At 41.0% G+C, this 26,795-nt stretch overlaps 1 protein-coding gene across 7 annotated transcripts in view; it reads left to right on the forward strand.

The window, feature by feature from the left end:
* The window catches only part of SYT1 (synaptotagmin 1), a 346,410-nt gene extending 334,608 nt beyond the window's left edge, over positions 1-11,802 (forward strand). For all 7 annotated transcript variants that reach the window (NM_205171.2, XM_046914478.1, XM_046914451.1 and 4 more), the window contains 2 exons: positions 4,987-5,120; positions 8,675-11,802. In NM_205171.2, the coding sequence (NP_990502.1) occupies positions 4,987-5,120; positions 8,675-8,881 (341 nt within the window). In that variant the 3' untranslated portion in view covers positions 8,882-11,802. The remainder of the gene's footprint in view (positions 1-4,986; positions 5,121-8,674) is intronic.
* The last annotated feature ends 14,993 nt before the right edge of the window (positions 11,803-26,795 follow it).

Below are 26,795 nucleotides of genomic sequence, written 5' to 3' on the forward strand. Positions count from 1 at the left end.
ATCTTACATTGCTTCTTCTCAAGATAGCACATTTTCCTCCTCTCTGGCTTTCCTTCCCATTCCAGAGCTTATACTTCATCTGAAAAATATTGACTTAGACAATCTAGGCACAACATCACTACAAGCTCAGTATGTCATAGACTTTAATTATCCCCTCTCATCCATACATGAATACACAGAAGAAGAAAAAGTTAAGGCACATTATCCATGGCCTGAACGCCACAGGCATCGTGTGAATCATCGCTCTCCTGGGAGAGAAGGGTTTATAGGCTCACGGAGGGAGCAAGTCCCATGGTTCTTGGGAATAATCAGCAAACCCGTGGGAACTACTGGCAAAGTTTGTCCTGTTGTGCTCTGTGGGTGCAGTACTGAGTCCAGCCCTCCTCCTGCCTTGCTCAGAGTCACTGACCTTGTGTTCCCACCCTACTGGTTGCTGTAGAATGTGAGTGATCCCGGCTCTTTATAGGAGAACTGACAGCCCTCCCCAAAAGTCACCTCTGCCCTAACTGTGAGTGTGGAGCCATTTCTAAGGCTACATTTCCAAATCTGATTTTCTTTACTTATTGAATCAATTTCTGAGTTCTTCAAGAATTTCTTCTACTTCCCAAAACGGAAACACCACTGTCTGCTGACACCTTTGCTCTAAATGTCGGCGATGCGTTCTTTGGCATGGGCTTGGCATCGCTTTTCTTCTGGTGGGGAAAAACCGTGTGCTAATTAGCACTCAGCCTGAATGGTTTGAAGACAAAAATACAGCCAGAGGCAGTGCTGGCACTGTATTTCTTTTCAGTTTCTACGTTTTATTTGAGCACATCTTCCTATTACAGTGTTTGTCATATGAAACTTTACTCAGCTGTATCCATGACTAGTTTGTTCTGGCTCAGCTTTTTCCTCTTAATTGCGTTAGGATTCCTCGAGGCTTGAGGAGGGTTTTCTCTGATCCCACTGCACAGAGCTGTATGGGATTTTTTTCTTTAAACTGTTACTCTCCCCACACATGGGTTCTGGACTATAATTGCACACCTAATCAAGTCCAGTGTTTCCCCTGAAGCATTTTTCAGATTTGTCAATGTTCTAGCTGCTTGCTTTTCATATTACAGAAGCCTTACAAATATTTATCAAAGATCAGCACCATCCTTATGTTTGCATTCAGAATAAGCCATGCCACGCTGAGTACTTTGTTGACATTTTTCTGCTGAAGTTCCATATGAGTGGAAAATTGTGTGCTGAATACTACCTGGAAAATGATTTTTCATTAACTACTGATCCCTGTAACATACTTTTCATCTTAAAACTTACTGTCAAACAGTCGTTCTTGAGTTCCACTTTTTCCTCAGATATGGTCATTAGTCATGATTTTCTTCTTTTGCAAGGTAGTATTTTCTTCTCACTGCCAAGTTTGCTTTTTCTAAACCCCTGATAATTAAGTGCATCCTGTCTATGGCAAGATGATGATGAAATAGTCATTATATTAAGAGGATACTAATTGTGTATGCATGCTTCACAGTACACATGAATCAAGACATCTTTATCTGATATCACATGCCATTTCAGTTATCCTTTAAATAACATATTGGCATCTTACTGCAAACTTGGAAGACAAAATTTGTCAGCTTGTCACCCAGCACCTTAAAAGCTGTTCAGCCACTCTCCCTTGAGATGTTGTTGTAAAATCTATAGTGCACGATTCGTTATGAATTTTACAGCTTTTTAGCATTTGTGGATAGACTGTTAATGAGTGAACAAATAACACAATTTTTTTAATCCCACGCATTGCTTAGTATGAATTTTTAAGCAATGGACATAAAGACATTCTGTCTCCTTTAGCAGGGAGACATCTGTAGCACCCTGGATGCAACATCCCTTCCTCCAGATGGTTGGGTAGTGTAATGCGTTGGGGATATAACATGGATCTAAGCCCCTGCTTACTCAGAAAGAACAAAACTGGAGGAAGAAACAAAGTGATGTTCACCTCTTCTAACTGTAGCTTTCTGCAGTATAACTGTTCGCATCCAAGATAATTAGGCTACCTTGCCTTTTGGGGTACAGTCCACTTGACAAAAGACAGGTATCTACTATGGAATTAGATAACTATCCAGAGTATACAAAGAGAAAAGCTTTCTCATTTTCATTGGCATCGGATGTAGACATTTGCATGTGGTCCAAAGAATTCTGCTCTCTGTGCCCATGCCGTGCACTTAACGTACAGTTTATCATTGCTGGGTTTTAATATCAGTGCTGTCATTCTTACTAGTCTTACTTATTCTGTAAGATTACTTACATATTAAAGCATTACTCAGCATGAGTAATGGTGCCAGCACTGAGGTTATGCTGTGAGTAGGGAGAAGAGAGGTTTCCATTAGCACTGTGCCTTATCTCAGAAGAATCACTGGAGACTGTCACTTCTCAGAGGTTCTGCTTGCTTTTGATCATCCTCCCTTCTTCCAATAATTGACTCCAAGCATTTTAGCTTCTGTTATTTGGTGGAAAGAACCCATCTTTTTGAGACATTGGCTTGTGAAGTTGCAAGGAGGTCAGCGTAGGTCACACGCAAGTGGATTCCTGGAGAGCCGGTGGTGGTAGGGCTGGTGAGGTGGGTTACAGGGCAGTCTAACTGAAGGGGTCATGTATTGGACTCAGGAGAACAAAGAGAGGGGAGAACTACGTAAGGCCAGGATGCTTCAGAAAAAGAAAGTGGATGTGCAATCTAATGAGGATGAACTCAGCTAAAATCTCTCATTCATTCACATACGTGAGTTGGACACCCTATTCTGATCTGCACTGTTTTTGTAATTAGTAAAGTTATTTAAGACATTCTTCTAAAACTAGAAAAGCAGGAACATGACTTCAGTTAGATGACTTTTTAAATTTGTATTTAGGTTGGCTTGGCAGTTTCACTATATGATGAAAAAAAAACGAGGCTATTGTATCACATGGTATGTGCCCTTCTGTGCTCCATTTGGGACCTCTGCCACTGACATTTTTGCATGGCAATGGTAAGATGGTACCACTTGGATCTTTCCTACTGAAAAAACTGGCATTTGCCTGAGCCAAACTCATATACTCTGACAGACAAACATAAGAAACTGATAGGATGTGAAAAAGAAGCCACAAATATCTAGGCTTATTTGCCTTGCCCTGTGGCCATGAGTTATCCGGGGTCAAATTTTGTTCTCGTACCAGCAGGAAGATAGAAAATCTGTTAAAGGCAAAGCAAATAATTTAAACTGAATGTACATACAATCTTCAAACATTCATATACACTCAAATTCTAGGTTAAAGTCCCCAGAATATGGAATGTTTATGTAGATCAGAATGTATCTGCATTGCTATATAAATCATTACAATCCTCATGGACATATGAATAATCATCAGATCTGTTTATGTTGTCTTTGTACAAGCACAGGTCACTAAATGATTGGCTTATATTGATGACATTTATTTTAATAGACTTCTTCAGTTCTAATCCCCTCAATAATAATCGATTACTGCACTACTTAGCCTCCCAGCCTACCCTAGTTACTCAAATTATGCTTTAACAGCATTATATCTCATTTCTGTGTCTTAATGCACTATCGCTGGCTCCTTGACTACTAAACTTTCTTAGTATAAATATATTAGCTATACCTAAAACATCATATTTTTGCACGTCAGAACTGTTGTGAAGTCAGCATAGAGCCTCAGCAAAAGCAGTCAGGTAGATGGGCCTTTTCTCAAGTATCAACTAATTTGAAGGAGTCCAAGTTTGCCAGTTGTCCACATTCAAAACACTGCATGCCATGATGTTGAGAACAGTATTAAAAAAAAAAAAAAAAGAAATTAAAGAATTTTGTTGTCTTTTTGCTAGCATTTCTGTTCTTCCCATTTCTGTTCTGCCTTTAACTCATACATTGTGCAGTGAAAAGGAACCCTTGCAATTCCTTATCTAGCCTAGGGCATAAAACTACCCAGATTTAGTTTCTATTTGTACTTGTGTCATTTGAGGGAGAAAGAATCTTAACCCTCTGTGACAGAGTTCACCACAAAATCCTGAGGAGCTATTCCAGCTTTTTCCTCACTACTAGAGCATTTGTGTATTTCTAAGCTAAAATTTGTCTAGTTTCTTCTCACAGCCATTGGATGTTATTAGACCCTTGTCCACTGTCTGGAAGAATCCACTAGCAGAATTATGTTCTCTTCAGACATACTGAAGGTTATAGTCATGTTACTCCAAAACTTAACTGTCTCCAGCTCCTATGTTCCTAGGCATATTTCTGACGGTAGCAGAATACAATTATTGTTCTCAGACCCTTCAACCATGAATTTCATTAGAGAGCAAGCATGGTTTGTTCATAGTGATAATGTTTAGTTTCAGCATTCATTTGTCATTCTTCTTCTGTAGCTCCACCCTTTTCTTAGGAGGGACATGAGAAGCCCTCTCCTTAGACAGCTTGCGTTATGTTCTCTTAATTTACGCAACACTTGACTTATGGCTGGGAGGTGTTTTCTGTAGCTTGATACAACTCCCTAGAGGGATGGCTTGCCTCACTCTTCATCGCAGTTCATCTACCTAAAGCCAAAGGAGATACTTGCCCAATTTTTGGTGACGGTGCCATAAAGGGTGTTGCAAAAGAGGAGCTTGAGATTTCAAATAGTGTTTTATGATAGACATCAACAAAAATACAACAGAGCTCAGTGATGGTATTGCTAATTAACACCAGGATTGTTTCCAGGATGCTTAATGAACTGCTGAACAAAGTTAGGTGGAAATTTTCCTTTCCCTTGCATGGCTAAGGACAACAAATATTTTGTATCTTTTCCATCACAAACACTTTGCAGTTGTGTAGGAGTTTTCCTCTGGTGGAAACTAAGACTGCTTAATTACAAGCAGCTTGTTGTTAAAGATTTTTCTTTTTTTTCCTCGAGTCTTGAATTTGTGAGATTAAATCCTATAGAAAGCACACTGAACTACCTCTCTTAACTCCAGCTCTTCTCTTGATTACTCAGATCCCTATGTGAAAATCCATCTGATGCAGAATGGTAAGAGACTGAAGAAGAAAAAGACGACAATTAAAAAGAATACTCTGAATCCCTACTACAATGAGTCTTTCAGCTTTGAAGTACCATTTGAGCAAATTCAGGTAATGTCAAACAGTGTTTTGTCTTCTCTCTGCAATCCATTTCTCAGCCCTTATAAATATTTAACAGGAATCATGTTAATTATCACATGTGCATGCTTTCATTAGCACCTAGGTGCCAGCCCTGTGCTGCAGGAGATGAGTGTGACTGCTTCAAGAGGGAAATGATAAAATGCACAGTACTTAGGAAGCTTTGATTCATCAGTGAGAAATGAATAACTGACATTTTATGTTAACAGAAATGGATTCTGAAAAAAAAAAAATCTACAGGGAGATAGCAAAGGAATGTGCCTGCAAAAAAAAAAAAAAAAAAAAAAGTATAGGGATAAAAGAAAAGTCGTATACTACAATATCCCCCAGATTATTGAAAATAATAAATCAGTATCATTGATCACATTTGTGTTCTCTATGCACTTTTAGGAACTGTTTGCTGAAAGTGCTGCAACATCCATGTCAAGTAAAATATATTATTTAATTATTTTTTTAAAATAGTTACCCATCTTACCATGAAAACTTTTTCAGTGGTTCAGGCATCTCTTTGGAAAAGACATTTGAGAATCTTAGAGGTATCTGTTTTCTTGGCAGCTCAGTGCAGCTCCAGCAGTTCCTCCTGTGCTGTTCCTGAGGAGCTCAGTTCCTAAAACTAGGAGCTCAGAAACCAGCTCAGTGGTCGTTGTGCTTGTGAAACATCTCAGAACAAGCATCAAAGGACCAGAAGCTAAAAAAGATCTATCACATAAAGCCTCTCTGAAACATCTTGACTTCTGAATAGGGACGGGAATGGGGAACCTGAATGGATACCTCCAAGTTATCGAATCTGAGCTTTGGCATGTTAACACTTACTCTAATCCTAAATCAGCTTAGTGAGGTGGACACAGGCATTTTAAAAAGTGTTGTAGTTCAGCTGTCTAAAATTTTACTGTTTTTTTGATAAGTTTATTAGAGCAACTTATAGCTGTTTACCTCAGGATATAGCCTCAATTTAATGATCTGTAGTTATGGATTGTGGTCATATGCCAATGTATTTTGGAGTTAGTTATGAAAGACTATATTTAGAAGAGGTTTCATTGTGGTCACTGTAGTAATTTCATCATCAGAAAAAAATGCATTTTAAATATTGCTTAGACTTATGTGATGGTAAGAATGGATTTAGGCTCTTAAGTGAAACAGGCATGCAAGAAAAAGTGGTACGTTGAAACGCAATGGGAGAATACCACTGGGAAGTCAAATCCTGTTCCTACAGTCAAATCAAGTACATGTTTCACCACTTTCAAGGCAGACCACATCCATAGGTAGCAAAGTCTCCAGGCCCATTCACTCCAAAGAATGCCTAATCACGCTAAGGAAACTGCTAATCCAAGTATGTAGTAGCAGAGGTGGTGCTTTCTGCTGCACCTGTTGGATTTTGCAGTGCAGCTGTAATATGTTAAAAAACTTTAATATGTGGTACAGAAGTACTGAGATGCTTACATTTCTCCGTGGGTTTAAGTCAAAGACCATGCAGTGAAAATCATTTCGGCATTAACCATCTGAGTTACCTTTTGTTCCATCTTTATAGATCAAAAAAGTGTCTTTTGTTTTCAGTGCTCGCTGTTGCATTATGATTAACAAAGGAAAAATCCAATAATAACTATCCCTGAGCTTCTAGGTGCAGCAGGCAACTTTTTTTGTACCGTAAAATAGTACTCATGTCTATGTTTTTTATCTGTGATTGTATCATGCATCTGAAACATAAATGTTCATTTGGGGAGGTACCATCAACATTAAAGAGAGTGTATTGCAAGCAGCAAAAATGAAACATCATTTTGGCATCTAGGAATACTTGCTTCAGGATATTGCTGTATATCATGAGTGCTCTGGGGAGACAGAATCTTGAGTTTGATGTACACTTTTGTCATCAGCAACTATATAAATACTTTAGTGCTTGCTGGAATTATTTCTTTCTCTGGCTCAGTGAATTGCAGAGTCTTGTAAGTGAATGGACCCTATAAAACAGACCTCATGAGTCTGGTCTTGCAGAGATGCTTAAGGGTTAGTTTTAAAAGATAAATCCTACTGCAAGCAATAAAATTAATTGTGCTAGTAAGAAATCCAGACTATACACATATATAAAACCTTAAATTTAAAAAACCTGATATTTGAGAATATTTTTTTTTTCTGGAAGAAATCTGTTCCAGTGCATTTCTTCCTCTGGTTCAGGATCTCACATTCACGTAAGGAACTATGTATATTTATCAGGGGATGGAAAGAAGTCAGGAAAAAACTGCATGCTCAATTTGAACAGGAAAATCCCTAAGGAGAAGCATTTACAGTTAAATAAAATCAGCCCAAGGCTGTTTAATGTCTCAAATACTGTCAAGAATACCATTCCACTGAAGGCGAAGCAGTTTGTACCATTTCAGCAAATCTTAACAACCTGATGGAGAGTAACATGCGTATGTATGTACAAATACCTGCCTTGAACTCTGCCTCTCAATGTGCCCCAGCCCAAGTGAACAGGATCTGGTGTGTGAGCTCTGAGAGGTGGGCTCTCACAGTTCTGTGTGCCAGAGCTTACTGCTCCTACAGCCAAGTGACTGCAGTACCGGTGCGGTTGCAGGCCATACCTCACTGTGCCAGAGCACCAAGACACCACAGCTTCTTCTTTTTTCTGGCTCCCTTGGGTGTACAGTCTCTTTTCCTGACTGCTTTATTGTTGTATAGACCTATCATATACACATACATATGAGTGTGTGTGTGCACATGCAGGTATGTACGTATATCTGTAGATTGCAGCTGTAAGGGCTGTTATAGAATCATAGAATCATAGAATGGCCCAGGTTAAAAAGGACCACCATGATCATCTAGTTCCAGCCAATCCCCGTGCTATGTGCAGGGTCGCCAACCACCAGACCAGGCTGCCCAGAGCCACATCCAGCCTGGCCTTGAATGCCTCCAGGGATGGCACACCCACAACCTCCTTGGGCAACCTGTTCCAGTGTGTCACCACCCTCTGAGTGGTGTCCTCTGAATTATTTTTGAAAACAGCAGATTTGCATGCAGGATAGAGAGGAAGGAGTTGCTTAGAAGCAGAAAGAATTGAGTGCAACATTGGAAATGATAAGTTGGTGTAGAGCCATTTCTCAATTCTATCTTCTAAGTTTAACATTTATTTATACAATAGTGATGTGTTTAATTGAACTACTTTTTAATTAGCTACGGTTAAGATCTCACCTTTAGCCCTGCAGACTGCAAGTAGCCTGATTCTCCAGTAACAACAAAAAAAATTTATATGTTATTAACCCGTTAAAGGAAAAAAACAACTTTAATTCCCACATGAAGCTCTTTGATGCGAGGGGGTGAATTTCATGTTAACCGTGAGGTTCTGAGCAGAAATACATCTGGAAGGCTCACAAGAAGCAAAGACAAATGTTTGAATTTGCTTATGGTTGGGGGAGCCTCCTCTGGTAGTCATGCATATGCTCGATTTGTGTCTGCGGAGCCTCAGTTGTAACTGTCTGTGCTGAAATTCCTCTCTGCCCTCCTCCCCTCACCGGTCTTTCTCTGTCTCATTGTAGAAAGTGCAAATTGTTGTGACTGTTTTGGACTATGACAAGATTGGCAAGAACGATGCCATCGGGAAAGTCTTTGTGGGCTACAACAGCACTGGAGCAGAGCTGCGGCATTGGTCAGACATGTTGGCCAATCCCAGGCGGCCCATCGCACAGTGGCACACCCTACAGCCGGAGGAGGAGGTGGATGCCATGCTGGCAGTCAAGAAGTAAATTAAATTAAATTAAAGTACGAAGAAGAAGAAGCCTTTCTGCATTTGCCCACATAGTGCTCTTTAGCCAGTATCTGTAAATACCTCAGTAATATGGGTCCTTTCATTTCCAGCCATGTGTTCCTGTCACAGATCAGTTGTACTTTTAAATTAATTCCTGTTTTAATTTGCACAACTTTAAATGTAGAGAGCCCTCTAACGGCGCTTCATTTCACCACTGCCCCCCAGATCTACTCTTCTTTTAAGCAATATGATGTGTAGATAGAGCATGACAGAAATTATTTATTGTATCACACAGTTGTATATATACACCAGTATGCTGAGAATTTATTTCTAGTTTGTGTATTTGTATGTTGTAAGCGTTTCCTAATCTGTGTATATCTAGATGTTTTTAATAAGATGTTCTATTTTAAATTATGTAAATTGACTGAGATATAGGAGAGCTGATAATATATTATAGGGTAACTATTGTATCGTCTGCATTCCAGAAAAAAATTCCAACTTGTAAGGCACTAGTAGTGTTACACTGACATCTTAAAGGACAACTTAAATCTGAGCTTTCAACTGGACCATCCTACTAACAAGCTCCGCATACACAGTGAATCTTGGAGGGGCACATCCAATTTGGTAGACTTCTTTGACAGGCAACTTAGCATGATCTGAGCAGCTCCATGGCTGACCTCAAGGAGATGTAGCCAGAAGCCAGGAGATCATTTTTTTGTATATATTCCAAAGCGCAAACATTACAGACCGAAATGGCTTTCGATTGAAAGTTGAGGAAGCAGTTCCATAGGAGGCAACAATTTCATATCACGTAAAAGTAAGAACATTGCAGAGGTTATGCGGGGAGGGGGGGACGGGAGGGGGGAGACGCAGCGGTCGCGAAACGCTGCCACGAAATCAAGAGTAGCTCTCCGTTATCACCTTTATACAAAATTTGCATACTGTGAATTACATCCACGATTTCACATTATAATGAGTTTGCACATTAGACTTTGTAACAAAATATTTTATTATACTAACTCAGATTAGAAGGAATGCAGAATATTTTTTAGACACAGCCGTGTGAGTTTATTATACAAAATAGTTTCATGGTAAACGGACAGTATTGTAATCCCATCAGAAGATGACAAAATTTAGCCATAGTTCTAAATGCACTTCAAAGTAAGCCAAAAGAGAACAGCTAGTGACCTTTTATATACTATTTATACTTAAGTTTTAATTTGTCCTTTAAAAAAAAAAAGTGAAAACAAAGAACAAGTTCTAGAAAACTGAAGCAACCTCTTCTGTATACTAGATGCTCGTTTCAGGAGGAGTTTTTAAATGTTTTCAATGTTATTATGTAGTAAATGGCACTATTATGAAGCTATTAGTCATTCCATAAGAGTCTTGAAAGACTGCTCTGTGTATCACTGTGACTGCCGTGTGTGCTTAGAAATGTAGTTTTCTCAGTGGATAGCAATCAATTTATTCCGTAGTGATATTGTAATAATACTGCCATTCCCTTCTACTGCACTGCCGAAGGAATGCATAGCACAAGCAGTTCTAGTTATTACGGACCAATTTAGAACTGGAGAGCTATGCAGGAGACAAGGAGGCTATATTGAATGGGTTGACCACGCAGCATTTTGTCAAGCCCTGTGCAATATTCCACGTTTCCAACCTCCCTCACCCTTGCCCCCCGCCGCTTTACTGTAGATAGCCATCTTACAGCTAGCCAGCATGTCATCTCGGCTTGTACCATCTCATCAAGTCATTTAGGGCATCACTTCTATCCCATGTACCGTCCTTTGAAGTCCTTTGAAGCCCCTTGCTTGTCTTTCCATGCTGTGAATATATTTATAATGCTTTGAAAAGTGGATTATTTTCAGCCATGCGAACTACCCCAGAGATGTGGAAATGCTATACCTTTTGGAGGGAGACCTGAGACACTAACTCTTTTCTCAACTATACCTATAAGAAATTACTGTAAAGAAAGAAAAAGCGATGAATGTGGTCAGAGAACTGTGGACTGAAAATGAAATTCTACACCCTCTCTCAAGGCTCTGCTGCTGAGGGAGCTGTGACAGCCTGAGGTCAGTGCGGTGATGGCCACATGCCACCATTTTCACTGCACGGTGGGAAAAAGGAGCAGCAAAGTGAGAGGAGACTAAAAATATGGATCTCTCCTCACCTCCAAAAGTAAGTAGCAAGACCCATTTTCTTTCTTTTTTACATGAAACATGGAAAATACACAAGTGAGACATCTGATAGAAACAGGCGCATACATGCAAAGCATCAAGCTGGAATACTTTAAGATCTTAACCTTGAGGACCAAACCCCACCAAAGAAAAGACCGAGACAGTCAGCTTTCCAGCCTAAGAGCAGATATTCAGCTTCATGGTCTCAAGCTTTCAGTTGTTCATTCGGGATAGCTGCAGGTTCAAACTGCCACAACTGATTCATTGTGTTAAGGTATTCTTAATGCTTTTTCTTCCTACACTGCCAGACTGAATGTCACCGTAGAATTGGTTTGTAAGGTACTGCGATTCTCAGAGACTGAACCTGCTATTTGACCAAGATGACATTTTCATCCTCAAAGAAGCCACATGTACCTTTCTGACAAAGCTGTGTGAAGTATTAGAATCTGATGCTGTAGAAAGATCCTAGTTGCCTTTGTGTATATTTACTGCCTGCTTGAGTGTTTCTCTGTGTGGGTTTTCTCTGTATCTTGTAGAAATGTTTGGGGTGTTTTATCCTGCCATATCGCTCGTGGCCCGCGAGCTGACAACTTTAGCCGTATTTTACCTTCATTTTTGATGAGGTGGTTTATATTTTGTTTCACTTTGTGTAGTGACTTCCCACAGTAGAGTTTTCCAATTGTCGTTAAAATAACATACATATTACACAGATATTCAATAAAAATGTTTTATTTCCTGTTGATGTTTCAGTGTTTCTCTTTTGATCTAAAATTAAAAAGAAAAAAAAAGCATTTCACTCATAGACCTTAGCACAACCATGAACTCGTGCTATGGCACCAGGCCTTGATGGGGTCTGTCGTAAGACTGTCCCCAGTCTGTCACAGCCAGTGCTTCTCCAGTAGGTGAACTCTGCCTGCCCTGCAGATGAAGTATTCCTCTGCTTTCCCAAGGAGTCTGATTATTTGCCTCCCAAAACATGATTCTCTAACAAAACACAGAGTACTTTCAATACCATGACAAAAACGCCAAGCAGTTGCCTGTGCAATCAGTACTCCTCCAGCCAATTGCAATTGTTGTTTGGAGAGAGATGGTACCTTTTAACTTACATCCAAGAGCTACTTCTAAGCTAGCCATAAAAATCAAGCCTCTTGTAGACTAAAAATCATTAAAGAAGGGACTAAAACTTTATGTGGAAAAAACGTCCTGTGAGAAGTAGAATCCACAAATGACTGAACAGCACTGTACTTCAAAACGACTGAATTTCCTGAGCCTACCAAGAGGAACCATTCGAAACAAGCAAACAACAGCAACAACACAAAAACCTTTAGCTACGTTAGTTTTAAACACGTAACATTTTCCACAGCAACCCTTTCTGCTACTGCTTTTTCTCCCAGTCTCCAAAGAAATTTACCCATTCTTTTCAGGAGCTACAATAATTACTGATATGCACCACTTTAACCACAGTTGTTGCTGCACCAGGAGCATCATTGGAACAATTTTCAGTTCACCTATTTCCCTGTTCCCATTTCTCTTCTCTTCCAGCTGTTTTTTTCACCTTGAGGCAAGGAGCATCAAAAGGCCTCATGCCACTTCTGTTGTCAGCACGTGAGCACTGGTTGACATCTCCCACTGGGCCTGGTGGGTTTGCCTGCATTCCTTTTCCAGGATTGTCATCAAGTCTGCATCTGTGGCTTGACAGAGCTGCTGCAAGATGCTGCCTATGGGTCTGCAGGAGCCAAGGTAACGCTCCTGTAGTGTGTTGCAGTTCCCCATAGATACAGGCAGGTGCCATGTTATGGAGGCGTGAGGTGCTGCTGCTCCTTTCCTCACCATCTAAGCTGTTGCTCAGACCAAGCAAGTACTTCCATAAGAGCATCAGTTTGCTTAAGAACAGACCTAAATCTATTAAAGTCTGTAAATAAAAATACTTTGATCCTGGCTCTGTATGTATCAGCTGTTTTGGCTGTTCTTGAGAATAACAAAATAACAACTTTGTCAATCAAGACCAGTTCTTCCAATGGGGCTGATCTGTTGAAGACAGTTATTACAACTAATGTAAGGAAAAATGCTTTGCATAATAGCTGTTATACTAAGTGGGAAAAGCAGCAAAAATTACCAATTATATTCAGTTCATTTAACCCCTAATCAACTGTCAAGAAAAACATTCTTCCCAACTGACAGACTGTTACCAAAGCAAAAGATCCACATCTCTTGATCACTTTTCACATCATGAGTCAATGAAAGTTAATTGCCTGTTAGTTATGCAAAGCAAGAATTAGAACATTGTATTTTCTGATAACCCTAACAGTCAATTTCTTTACTTATTTATGCACTACTATTTTCACTCCAGGCTTCCAGTTTAGTTTCTTGTACACATGCTGTCCTGCTTTTCAGAATGCACATCTACCAAAGTCATGCCCAGCCTCTATTTTCACTGTCAGTTCAGACACTTGTTCACTTGGGTATTAAAGAAAGCATGGAAAAGGGGTTTTCTGTATGTACCACAAGAACTCTTACTCAGTTATATTTACCTCGCATGCAGTAAATCTCCCTATGATCAATAGAGAGAATACTTTTAATGCTGTGCCAAAAAGTAGTATGAGACAGAGACAGTATGAGTCCAGAGAAGAATTTATGGTACTGCGTGACTGATACCTGCAGCAGTATTTTCAAACACAGAAACCACACTAAGAGGCTTATTCAACACTTAATATATATATATATATATATTCTGAACAGGAGAATGATGTGTACTTGCATAATATTGCTTATGAAGAGGGCATATAGGTTGGGGAGGCAAAAGACAGTTCTTCCAACCTTTTGGGCTGAGGAACAGAGGGACAGGTGGTTTAGTATTTTTCCTCTGGACAAGCACTATTCAATAACATACCAAGATTCTGAACAATCATTTAGACAAAAAAAATAAAAAAGTTAATAAATTTCATCTTCTGGCAGAATCAGGCTCACCATCTTGACAGCTGACATTTAATTTCCGTCAGATGTTTCATATCTTTGTATACTATTATTACTTACAACAAGGAGAGCGCTCCATACACAATGCACTGATGCTACACACCGAACAGAACCAACATCAGTTTTTCTCAAAAATAGATGAACAGTGCACAAAATGTTCTCTGCTGCAAAATATTCCCTCATCTGATAATCAAGATTGTCCCACAACCATTCACAAACCTCCCAGATTTCTCTTGTATTCTCTCAAAGTCCAGAGACAGTTCTGTTTTTGTACCTAATTGTACTGATATCGTTGTGCTTCAGATTTTGAGGCTCTTCCTAAGAAGCAGCAGCACCCACTAAAAGGTTGTTCCGAAACAGTGACACGAATCTACCAGTGAAGGACTCCAGGTTGGCCTTAGGCTGTATTTGTCTGCTCCCTTGGACCATTTGTCACAAGGAGGAAGATCTCTGGCTGCAAATCCTGATGGAAAGCCTGTCAGGTTGTAGCGTGGAATGTGACACAGAAGTCAGTTAACTCACACTTAGTCAGAAGCATTATCATCCTGGTGAGCTCTGAGGCTCAACAACTTGCATCCTGCTCAGGATGTACAATGTTTTCATCATAAAACTGGCAATATTATTAAACTTTTGATGGGGGGGATATCTTTTGTGATATTCCCAGAGTCAAATTTCTTTCCTTTGTTTTCTTTCCTTCATATGAAAGGTTACCTCTCGTGTTTAACTCAATTAAGAATTTCTAAGGTACCTCTTCAAAGTTAATAATAAGCGGCTGAAATTGTTTAACAGACTTCAACCATACCAGAGGTAGAGAAAAAGCACCTAGTCATAGATTTGTACCAGAGTTAAGATGATTACTATTTAGGACACATATCACCTTCTGTTTGAGCCTCCCAAGTCTCCCAGATTAAATGGTGGGAAGATTCAGGTTACAGTCGTTGATTTGCTCAATGCTTCAGAAAAGAGCCTATTTCCTAACACAAAGAATGACATCTCCCAGTTCAGCCCAGTGATAAGGAGGACTGCTTACTGTTCTCATTTTGGATTTAACACAAACAAATAGCTGCCCAAAAGGTTTGAGTGCCGTGACAATAATTAAATCTGTAGTAATTACTTTATTTTTATTTATGATTACTTTTTATTTATAAATTTTTATTTATAATTACTGCATTATTAATGCAGTAAGAAGAGCAAGCAAGAAAAGCAAGCTAGCTTCTCCAGTTGACATTTTAAGTACAGATAACACAGGGGAATACATGGGAAAAAATGCAGGAAGAAAAATAAATCATTTGAAGACCAGGAGCCCATACCTTTGTCTCTCTCCACACTCTATTCCCATGTCCCTGTTATCTCAAAAGAGCAGTAAGATCTCTTCAACTAAAATTCTGATCCCATGTTTGCTCCCCTTTGTGTTGTATTTACTGCGTTTCTCCTTGTAGCTGAGCACAGACTCTTTGATTGTTGACTGTTCTCTTGCTTTCCTTCTCATGTTCTACCTCCACTTAGCCAACTTTCCCTTCCTTTCTAAAGTTTATTGAACCGCTCACCCTGTGACAATAGGCACCTAACAATCTCTTAGGAACATGGATTAAGGAAAAAACACTGAGCCACAAAAGCTTTCACAGCCAGTTAGTATGTGCTTCAAAGTATACAAGTATGAAGACGCTACAATCTGTAATCCTTCCCACAGAATAAAACCTTTCTGTATTTGTGCAGTGTAAAGCATGCTTTCTTCTTGATCTTATTATATATCTCATTAGCAATGATGAGTCATACCAGCACTTCAAAGGAGCATAGTGGCACTTTTGATGGAGAAGAAATGTGATGGACTGGGCGATACTGAGGGCTTTTTTTCCCCTCACCAGAAATTCTAAACCATTTCCCACCGAGACTTTCATCATCTCAAGTGCCTTCATCAGATTTCCTGTAACCCTCTCCCTAAGAGAGAGCGAACACTCTGCCTAGCACCATAATACAAGCACATTTCATTATAACCAAGGTAGACGAACAATCAATATGAACTGCACATTAGCCTCAGCTCATCTCCTTCCAGCCTTGCTTGAAGTTGGCAGCACAAATACTTCTCCTCTGAACACATTCTAAGAGGACTATCTCTACTTTTGAGTTGACTTCAGCAGCTTTGATTTGCTTCCTCCCTTTAAGGCATTTCAAGGGGAGCAAACTTTTGGTCACATCACTGTCCATGTCCACTTCCAGTTTTCAAATAAAGCAAAACGTACATGATACGGACATTAGCAAACACAAACCAGAATGTCAAAATAGTAGTACACTGGAATCTAGACTTTAAAACGTTTCGATAGAATTAGCAAGTCAAAAGGGAACACTTTCCTTTTCCTGGTAGCCAGGCTATCTGTTTTAAAGCATCTTCTCTTTCTTCAGTATGCATGTGCATTAGTTATCACCTGGTTGACAGCTCCATAAATCCTCCCACGCTCTTGATACGTCTGAGGATAGATGAGGAGCTCCTTCACGACAGACTATTTCATGTCCCCACAGAGTTACACAGCATGTTCCCTGACTAGCAGCTGTTAAAATACAAATATGCACTGGCACGTTGCATTCCTCAGCACCCCTAAAACAGTAGGCCTCCTCCACAAGTAAGCAGCAACAGATCGTTCCCTGCTGGGTGTATTCATGGCATATACCATATCTTCCAACTTCGTTTGCAATCACGTTGCTGCCATGTTTGACTTCTTTTCCTACAATGTGCCCCACACGGAATTATGGTCCAAATTTTGGGCAGCTGGGTTTTACTATGCTACAAATGCTAGACATGCAAACCCTGTAGCCAAGGCCTTCGAGATCCCTGGCTTTTAACTTTGGAGGTCTGAAATCACCATTGACACAATCTGCTAAACAATCACGTTACTGTCAGTCAAATCATCTTTAATAAAAAATCCACTGGATTGCTGTATTCCTCCTTATCAACAGAGTAAAAAGAGGAAGAAGAAAAGAGAAGATTAATATCATGTTCTGATCATCTCATTACCAATATATTTCTATATTGTAGAACAGCCACTTACCATGACACGGTTTTGCAGAGCCAAATCAGTTTTTAAAATCCTGCAAGAATTGTATCCTTTTCATCTGAACTACTTAGCAGAATGTCTGAAAACATTTGATCCTGTTAATTATCTAAAACAGCTATCCATGAATTGCATTTGGTCTTATTAGCAGCAACATGGCCCCCTCTTTGCTACGCAATATGATTCAGCACATGCCTCATAACACAGCCACAGGGCACTCATCAAGAAAAAAAAGAAAAAAAAAAAAAACACTTTGGAAATTACTGATCTGGATAGTACCATGAAATAACCCATCCCTGACACATGGCTTCTGGAGACTGTCTGAAGAAGACAGTCCATTATTAGCCCTAGCTAGCACACAGCAACAAGCTGCTTGTTTATTTTGTGGATGTAGCCAGGCAGGCAGTTTCCCCATGTTTAATAAGTAGAGGGCACACAGCAAAGACCTAAGGTCATGTATCCTCTCCACTAGAACTGAATGAATCCAGAGAGACAAAGCTGAGGATCAGCTAAGTTCTTCGGGTTGGGCAGAACTGGACTTTGCATCAACTCTCTCAGATTCCCCTTCCCCATGCTCCCCAGAAGAGCTGGGGCAGAGGTTTACTACTAATTGTAACAGCAAGGAGCCAGGATATCTGTACCTCAGGGATGTTCAGCGTCAGTCCCATTAGGCCAATGACCCATCAGCCACTGTCTCACCCAACTTAACCTCCATGAGCTTCTCACCTTCAGATCAATGAGGGTCTGTTCAGACACAGACGTGGTTGATCCATCTTCTGAACCACACTGATCCTGTAGATAGAAAGTGGGTGAATCACTGCCTTAATATGTTTCCAAATCACACCACTGACAGTACTGCTACCTTGCAGCTACATGTACACTGTTTTCTTTCCTACTCAACAACCCAGGACTGCATTTCCCAAACCTTCTCTGATTCCAACCACAGCTGCAGCTGTTGTTTTTTCTGTCAGGCTCACTATCCTAGTTAATTGGACTTCTTATGTATTTAGGAGCTAATTAAGTAATGGCTGGCCTGATGGGCAGAATGCTACATTGGGATGATCAAGTTTCACTCCTGACTCTGACAAATAGATTTTTTTTTAAATAGGGAATCTCATATAATTTACTTCATGTTTCTGCTACCTCTATTTCCACACATGTAATGAGCAAACAATAATAAGTAAACTGACAAAAAAAGTGTTGTAGGTAGCATGTACCATAGTTATATAATAACAACACCATTAATACCCAATTAGGATTTATATGACTCCTTGGTTTTTCAAGGCACTGTATAAATCCTGACCGTTGTATCTCAAGGATTGCGTTGGTCAGGAGTTAGCAAGCAGTATTACTCCTCTCCTGTAGGCAGAAAGCGAATGCCACTAATTTGGCTTCAGATAAGTTATATTCCACACAGGGCTGCAGCAGTGCTTAGGGCTTTGGTCCCGGCCCAGCTCCAGCCCCAGGACTACTTGCATGCTCTCACTCAGCAGTAAGGTATCACAGAATAGCTTTCAGAGATTTCACAGAACTCCTTATGCAGAACCGTGAGGCATCACACTGAAGCTACTCGTCTCGCCTCACACATCACCATGCGTTTAGATCTTTCTCAGAGAGCTGAACAAAACTATGAAAGTATATCTGAACTTGCCCAGGGAAGAGACTAAAACTGCCATGCACTTCCACGCTAGAGATGAGCATCATAGTGGTTGTTTTCTACCTGTAAGTGTAACCACTGATTGGAAAAGTAACAGATGTTTTCCCAAGAAACATATCCTGGCCAGACTCAGATCAGATTTGTGCCAAGGTGAGGAAGAGGTGTGCCACGTACAAGCACTTCCCTGCTCAGTCAAGATGGATTGAGAAGCCTAATTTCTGGGCCTAGAGCACTGCAGAGCCGGGTTAGTGAACTGGCTCTCCTTCACATGCAACTGCTAAGTTTCAACTTTTTGCAGTGTGCAGAGTGCTGCTTCCTTATGCTTCAATCACTTCACCGCATCCCTTTCTCTCAGTGCAGCTGTAGCTCCACTTTGTGGAAGACGAAGAAAGTAGAGAGTGAGCCAGGAGTATTGACTGAAGGGCTGTGGGGAGGATTCCCGAGGAAAGCAGATGTAGAAGAGATGCAGGTCTTCAGAATCAGACAGCAAAGATTACTGAGCAATAAGAATATTTCTCATTCTTTGTCAACATGAAGGGCACTCAAATATTTCCACTTTGCCATGTTTCTTTCTTCTACCCAGTTGTAATAATGCAAAATCAATTACAGAATACAACAGGCTAAAAACTGAATGCAAATGTTTTTTCCTGTATATCTAGATATAGAGCTGTGGAAACTGCCTGACTGCAGATCCATTTCTGATAATGAAAAAGGAAGATATTTCAACCTGGATGTTCTGATAGAGCTCATTGTAATGCATCTCTTTGGAAGTTTTCCACTTCTTAGTTAAAGCTGGAGCTGAACTGCAGTGGTTTTGAGTGTCCAGATGCTACAGTTATGAATGTTCCCAAAGGTATTAAACTAATTACTAAAAATATTTAAATTCTACTTATGATTTCTGTTTAAAATCTTTAAAGTACTAAAATCTTTTAAAAAGTTAAAATCTTTCCCAGCAAAGCTTGATGCCCCTCCCTGGAAGCATTCCAGGCCAGGCTGGATGGGGCTGTGAGCAGCCTGGTCTAGAGGGAGGTGTCCCTGCCTATAGCAGGGGGCTGGAACCAGATATCTTAAAGGTCCCTTCCAACCCAAACTATTCTATGATACTCTCTTAAGAAATGTTTTTAATACAGTGGAAGAGGACTGGCTTTCTGATATGGCTACATATTGATGGCATAGAACTGAAGCGAGTTTTCAAAGATGATCTGGAATAGCCTTTCTTAAAAAAAAAAACACCTGTACTTTTGAATGCTGCAAAATCAAGTTCAGTTTGTAATGAGTGTGGGCATTCAGTTTAAGACATCTGACTATAGATATCCACATACATGTGTATATAAATGCACCTGATGTATTATCCCAAGTATATCAAGAAAGATGTGGCCACTACAGATGGAGCAGGCTACATAGCGGTGTGTGGATTGGGAATGCCATTGCTCTCCGAGCTTCAGTGACTACTAAGGAAGTTTAGGTCCCCACTGCTCCTGTAGAGAGTAAGTGGGCATCTCAATTTAATGTCAGTGTCAAAATAAATTCCTCCTAATACATCCAGAGCTGCCCTCTCACAATTTGGCACTACATAGAATAAAGCATTCTGGCACTTAGCTTTGAAGAGATTTTGAAGTGCTTTAGGAACCCCTTCTCACCACAGGCCCCATTCTGAGCTTCAGCAGAGCATGTGCTCTTAATTGCAAGTTCATGTCGTGTCAGATTGTGCCAAGAGCTGTAAAGCCTTCCTAAGTGCTGGTCACAGCAATTTGATCAAAACCACAGGCCATATCAAAATAACAGGAAGAGATTGGAACTGGATTATCCTTTTAGTAGGTGAGGGCACTGTTTCAGTTTTGGATGGCAGGGCCAGTGTCTTTAAAGCTCTGCAGGCTGTACTCGCACTCCAAACAGACACAGCAAAGGAAGTGAAAGCAGCTAGGGTGCTTTTAAATGGAATCTCATGACTGTTTTCTCAGAAATTTCCCCCTGGGGATGACCTTGGCTGAGGAAAGGCCCAGGCCTATGTGAGAAGCAGGAGATTGATAGACATGGTCTGAAGAATCTTCACAAATAATTTCAGGTCCTTCCAGAAAGGGAAACAAGTTTCAAGATTTTTGACATGACACTGGAAGTGCTGAGAAGGGCACTTCAGCATCTCCTGGCCGTGGAACTCTGACGCCTGCTAGTAGCATCAATGTGGGTGACACTGCAGCAGTGTAGCATACAGCTCTATAGATTCACCCTATGAAATGCAGGGAGAGCAGTGAAAAATTAACAACAGTCTGAAGGAAAAACATGAGAACACTGGATGATGCCCTGTGCCACACTTGTATGTGTACAACCTAGAGAAAGGTCTTGAGGGACAGCACAGACAGGCCTGAAGCCTTCTCATTGATGGCTGCGTATGGGGACAGCAGTTGCTCTTGGCAAAAGAGAAGGAATCAGGGCCAAAGCTGAAGCTGGAACTGTGTTCAAAAAGATTTTGCTTGCTCTAAAGAAATTCAAGGAATTAACACAGCTAGTAAGCAGTTATGGTGCACGCTAGGCCCAAGGATGTCATATGCTTGGCCACCTCAAGAGGTAAACAAGCACCTGGAGCACAGGCAGTAGCCCTGGTTTCAGGACTACCGAAAAACATTTTGTGCTGATGCTGACTATTTAAAGCTGTTGGTTCCCACCAGCTCTGCACACAGACCATTCATCTGGGAGGAGTTTCCCAAGGAGACTTCTTTAGAATTCAAAATGTTGTCCTTTAGGGTTTAGCGTAACTCCAGGGAAGCGGACCATGTAAACAGTCTGAGCCCCTGAATGAAAGGAATGCAGAGAGGAATGAAGGACTAGAATGTAATTCCTGTAAACACAACCATCAGCCTTTTTTAAATTAAACACATACCTATCTTCCCACAGCTTCATATATGCACAGCAGCTCAGTAAAGTCCTGGGAAGTGTTAGAGGCAGGAAAATATTGCTCTAAGTTTAACTTAAGGAAATTAAATTTCTGACGTTCTATAGCCTGTATTGCTGTGAAGTATTGTGGCTACACGACAGATGTCCCAAAGCGGCAAGTGAGATGCTGAATACACTTAAAAATCACAGAATCACACAGAATTCAGGGGTTAGGAGGGTCCCATTGAGATCATCTGCTCTGACGCGGGTCTCACAGGAAAGCATCCAGGTGGATTTTGAATATCTCCATAGAAGGAGACTCCACAGCCTCTCTGGGCAGCCTGTCCCAGTGCTCTGTCACCGTCACAGTGAAGGAGTTTCTCCTCACGTTCATATGGAACTTCCACATTCCAGTTTGTGCTCACTGCCCCTTGTCCTGCCGCTGGGCACCGCTGAACAGAGCCTGGCCCCATACACTTGGTTATTAACGAGCACCGATAAGATCCCCTCTCAGCCTTCTTTTCTCCACGTTACAGTTAAAATACGTTACCTACTTTATACAAAAGAAAGAAAAAAAAAACTAAAACTCCTGAACGTCCATGGAACAATCCCACAGAAGAGGGATTCGCTTTCCAAGCGCCGAGGCCCTGTGCCGCGACTCGCGTGGCGCAGCGCGGGCGGCCGCCGGCAGGTGTCAGGCGCGGCCTGGGAACGCCGCCGGCTGAGGGGCGGCTCGGACGGGCCCGAGCAAGGCCGAGAGACACCGGGGAACGCTCCTCTGAAGGGCGCGGGTGTGATCGCTAGTCGTGTGCGAGCACCGCATGGCTTAGCTAAACGTGAAATCGGGAAACACGGGAGACAAAACTTTTTGGTGCAGGGAGAAGCGTGTTTGACCAGAGCACCTTTTATTCCTGCGGATTCTCTTTTAGTGTATACCGGGGGAGATACGGCCTACTAAGAATTGAACTGAGTTCGGCGTATTGCAGACCTAAAGGTTTATGACATATAAGAGCGCAGAGCTTTGGCTTTTGCTCTCGCTACAAAACATTTCATGACTTCTTTTCTATTTCCTTACAGCCATCCATAATCTTTACTGAGTACAGTGATGACAAATGGAGCAATAAAAACACTCACATGGATTCATTTCTGCCCGGTGGCTAATGCTAGGCAGGTAGCAACTGGCAATGTGTCTGAAGAGAATTCTCAGTGAACTTGCCAACATCTCGACACCAGATTGCAAATCTTTTTATTTTTAGTGTAAGTGGTCCTGCTGAAATAGCCTGAGCAAGCTTAGCCCCCTACAGATTTTAGACAAAAGGAAAACTTTTTCTCTCAGAGACTGGTCAGGCACTGGAATGGCCTGCCCAGGGAGGTGGTGGAGTCACTGTCCCTGGCAGTGTTCAAGAGGCGTCTGGATGAGGAGCAACAAGATATGGTTTAGTGGCTTGTGGTAGCAATGGAAATGGGAATTTCCATTGCTGGAAATTTTTAGTTCATCTTTCTTGATAAATGTACATAAAAAGAATTTAAAATGCAGTTAAAGCCAAGTCTGCACTAGGAAACTACTTCACTGTCTAAAATGTAGCAGTAAGCAACATTTGCTGTTTAGCAATGAATTATGAAAAGTATTTACAAGTGGATACTTATTTGGCTATCTTGCAATTTATTGGTCACTTTAAGGCAAGAGCAGACACAGCCCTTGTACTTCATTTCACAAATCTTCTGGTTTCCTGCAACTACAACATTGGCACTTACTGTCCATACCTCGCAGAAGTTGATCACCATTGTATTTGGGTATTTTTCCTTGTCATTTTGTTTCAATTGAGTAAAATCATGATAAACTGTACATAACTTGAGTTTGATTCAGTCACACACCCATATCTACTTCATGCCAAACCAGCCTTGAATTATTTAAAACCTCTACTCAGCTACTGACCTGGAGCACTAGAATTTTTAATGGAGTTCATAAGCTAACAGTGCAGGTCAAGAGAAGAATGTTGAAAATGGGAGACAGTAAACAGACTGGCCAAGAGACATGACTTCATCAAAACTCTGACTCTTGTGGAATTTAACGGTTCGGAGAGCAGCACTTTGAGTCATCGCACACCTTCAGGGATCCACTTAGGAGAACGAGGTAAAACTTGAACTTTGTGGAATATGTTCTGAAAAAATGGCATCACACTAAAATGTTCTGTATGAGGGGAAAGGAAGACTATGAATTTTTATTGTCCTTTGAATTAAATTGGCATGTGAGTCATCATCCAGGCAAAACAACATTAAGCCCTACCTCTTCCTTTCAAGAAAAATTTTCCACGTCCTCCAGTTGAAGTCCCTTCTACTTTTTCATGAAGGTAACATTAGGCTCCTTTAATGGCTTTGTTTTGGTAGTTTTTTCTTTTTATGTAGCCTTTGCAGTTCTGTATGTCTGATATTGAAATTAGAATAGCTCTTACACCTGCAATAATACAGGTGAGATATAGAACAAATGTTCCTGAGAAGCAGTGTAAAGCGATTCCGTAATATAAATAATATGAAAGGAAGTCATAACTTACCTTTCCAAGACCTATTGCCACAACATAGAAGTTTTCATTCAGGGTGTTTTGGTCTCTTCAGGTCTTGTTAAATGACCTGGTCTCAGCAAAAGACTTCATTTCAGAATGAGAATTCAAACAGAAGACATCAGCACAGAGAGAGCTCAGCATCTGTGGCATGCCAGTTCCTTTTGTCTCTTAACATGTCATGGTGGGTTAGCCTTCGTACACAGCTCCATTTTTATCCTTCATTGTCTCAAGGGTGGCCAGTTTTTGGTCAGATCATTTAACCCAGCCAGGACTGGAGAAACATACAGCAAGGTCTCCAGGAAGCAAACAGTTGATTGAAAGGACTTGACTAAAATGATCTGTGCATCTCTGCCTAAAGAATAATTAGGCTATAGGAAGCAAAAATGCTGATTTAGGATGGAGTTTGTATCACTTGCTGTACATAATCTAGCACGCATAAAGACAGAGATCCTGTTTCCTCAACAGCAAGTCAAAGAGCAGAGTAGAGAGTCATTGGAAAGGGACTACTACTAATTGTGCAGAGAGGCTGATGTTTCAGCTGGAGTTTGAGAGATTTAGATAGCACGTGGGCAAGCAGGATATGCCCCGGTCTTTAGCACTGCATCAGGCCTGGTCCCTCCTGAAGGCTGACATGCCTCTCCAGTCATCATGCTGCAGAAGTAGTTTTCATAAACAACTTAATGCCAGTGGTTTCCCAACGATGGGCCGCAAATCACATGCCCCTGATTTACAGAAAGCTGGCCAGCTCTGTCAAGCTGACTCTAGTCATTTCTCTTAGAAAGAGAAACAACAAATGAGAAAAAAAAAATGCATTGAAGAGAAAAATGGATTCCACAGTTGTATCTGTATTTTATTAACAGAAAAGGAAAGCAAACCTTACAGAGACAAGCTGGAAACACACATTTTCCACATAGGCATTTTCTGTAATTGCTAGAGAAGTAGTTATGCAATTCTGAACAGATCATCTATTTAACGTGGTTATAGTTGAGAGGAAGCTTGGGAAATAGTTTTTGTTCTTGTACAATGAAATTACTTGTGGTAAGACTGCCTTCTTCCTGGCTTTCCGGCATACAGCTCTCACAGAAGGTCTGCACGGTGACAAGGGAAGGTACAGGGAGGCAATTAATCTTGTGCTGTATCTAATTCCTAACTTGGGTATATATTAAAAACAGATTCCAGAGTGGCCATCCTAAGTCCCGCAGGTGGCATGTTTTCCAAAATATCCAGCTCTCCAGTAACACAAAAACCCATTAAATCAGACTCCTTTAGCAGAGCAGAAGGATATGAAAGGTAAGGTCTTCTTCCTTCAAATGCACTTAGCCCTACAAATGAAACAGTGGCATTTCTTCTTCCTTTTAAAGTATCTATTCTAAGGAGTAGACGCTGCTCTGTTTCTTAACATAGAGGAAGCAATCCATGCTATCATCTTCTGCTATTCTTTAGCTTCCCTTACAGCTCTTCCTTCAGCTGTTTCAAAAGCATGGATTACTGCTGGTGACACGGGTGTGTAGTGTGTGCAAACCGCTGTCCTTATGCTACCTGTTGTCAAAATTCCCCTTCACTGCATGGGGAAATAGTCACATCCCCACCACTCCATCCTCCCTTCATACACTGTCCTTTATGTTCTGGCTGCCTCTTGCAGAGTTTGGAAACTCAGATTTCTCTGCAATCTACCTAAGTTTGCTGACAGCTTCAGAGAATCAGGCACACATTAATTTCAAGAAAAGAACTAAGAGAGAGCATAAAGCACATGCATGTTCACAGCTGTTGGTCAGAATTTGCTATTGCTTTTGCAGGACTGCCTTCAGTGCCTGTGAGAACTCTCACATCGAGACCATTTTTTTAATTACAGCTCCCAAATATGCTTTCAAAGGATATCTGAAAATGTATATGTTCAGCTTTGTGCTGCATTGTTTACTGAGGAACACAGACTTAATAACACACGCAGGTGCAAGCTGACTAAAGCTGCAGCCTTAAAAAGACCCAATGCCCAAACAGGAAGAACCTTCCTGCTCTCACCTTTCACAGCCCATAGTCTGGATGCCTTTCTAAGTTGATGGGATGCCTTTCTGGTTGACTGCTGTTATTTTGCTGAGTGCTGGGACAGGCTGTCTGCTGGCAAACGCGCTGCCGCCGCCCTCCCCTCACATTTGCCTCACCCTGCCTGTTTGTTTTAAAGCCTTTCTGCCGCATTCAGTTCTTTCACACTCTGACCCTCGCCTGTTCCTTTCTATTTCCCCTGCATCCCAGAGCTATTGTTCTCTGTTGCACTGAATAAATAAGAGGGAAGAGAAAAATCAGCATGCACGAGAACTTATTTTCAAATTAGAAAGTGTAAACAATACTTTCCACAGGCCCGGCACGGCCTAGCTGCCACGATAACTATTTCCATGCCAACATGCCAAGCAAACAGCACTATCCTTTCCCCTCCCAAGCCAAACACCATCACCTCATACAAGCACTCCTCATGGGTGTGCTCGCCACTCCTCAGCCCCTACCTGCTCTCCAGCCTGACCTTTGTTCGAGCTCTGGCTGACACACCCACATTTCTGTGACATTCAAACAGCAAAACCAGCAGCAGAGCCACAACAAAGGCAGGCAACACAAGAAGTGTTGTTAGACAAGC

This window comes from Gallus gallus, chromosome 1 (genome assembly GCF_016699485.2).
Source record: "Gallus gallus isolate bGalGal1 chromosome 1, bGalGal1.mat.broiler.GRCg7b, whole genome shotgun sequence".
Taxonomy (NCBI): domain Eukaryota; kingdom Metazoa; phylum Chordata; class Aves; order Galliformes; family Phasianidae; genus Gallus; species Gallus gallus.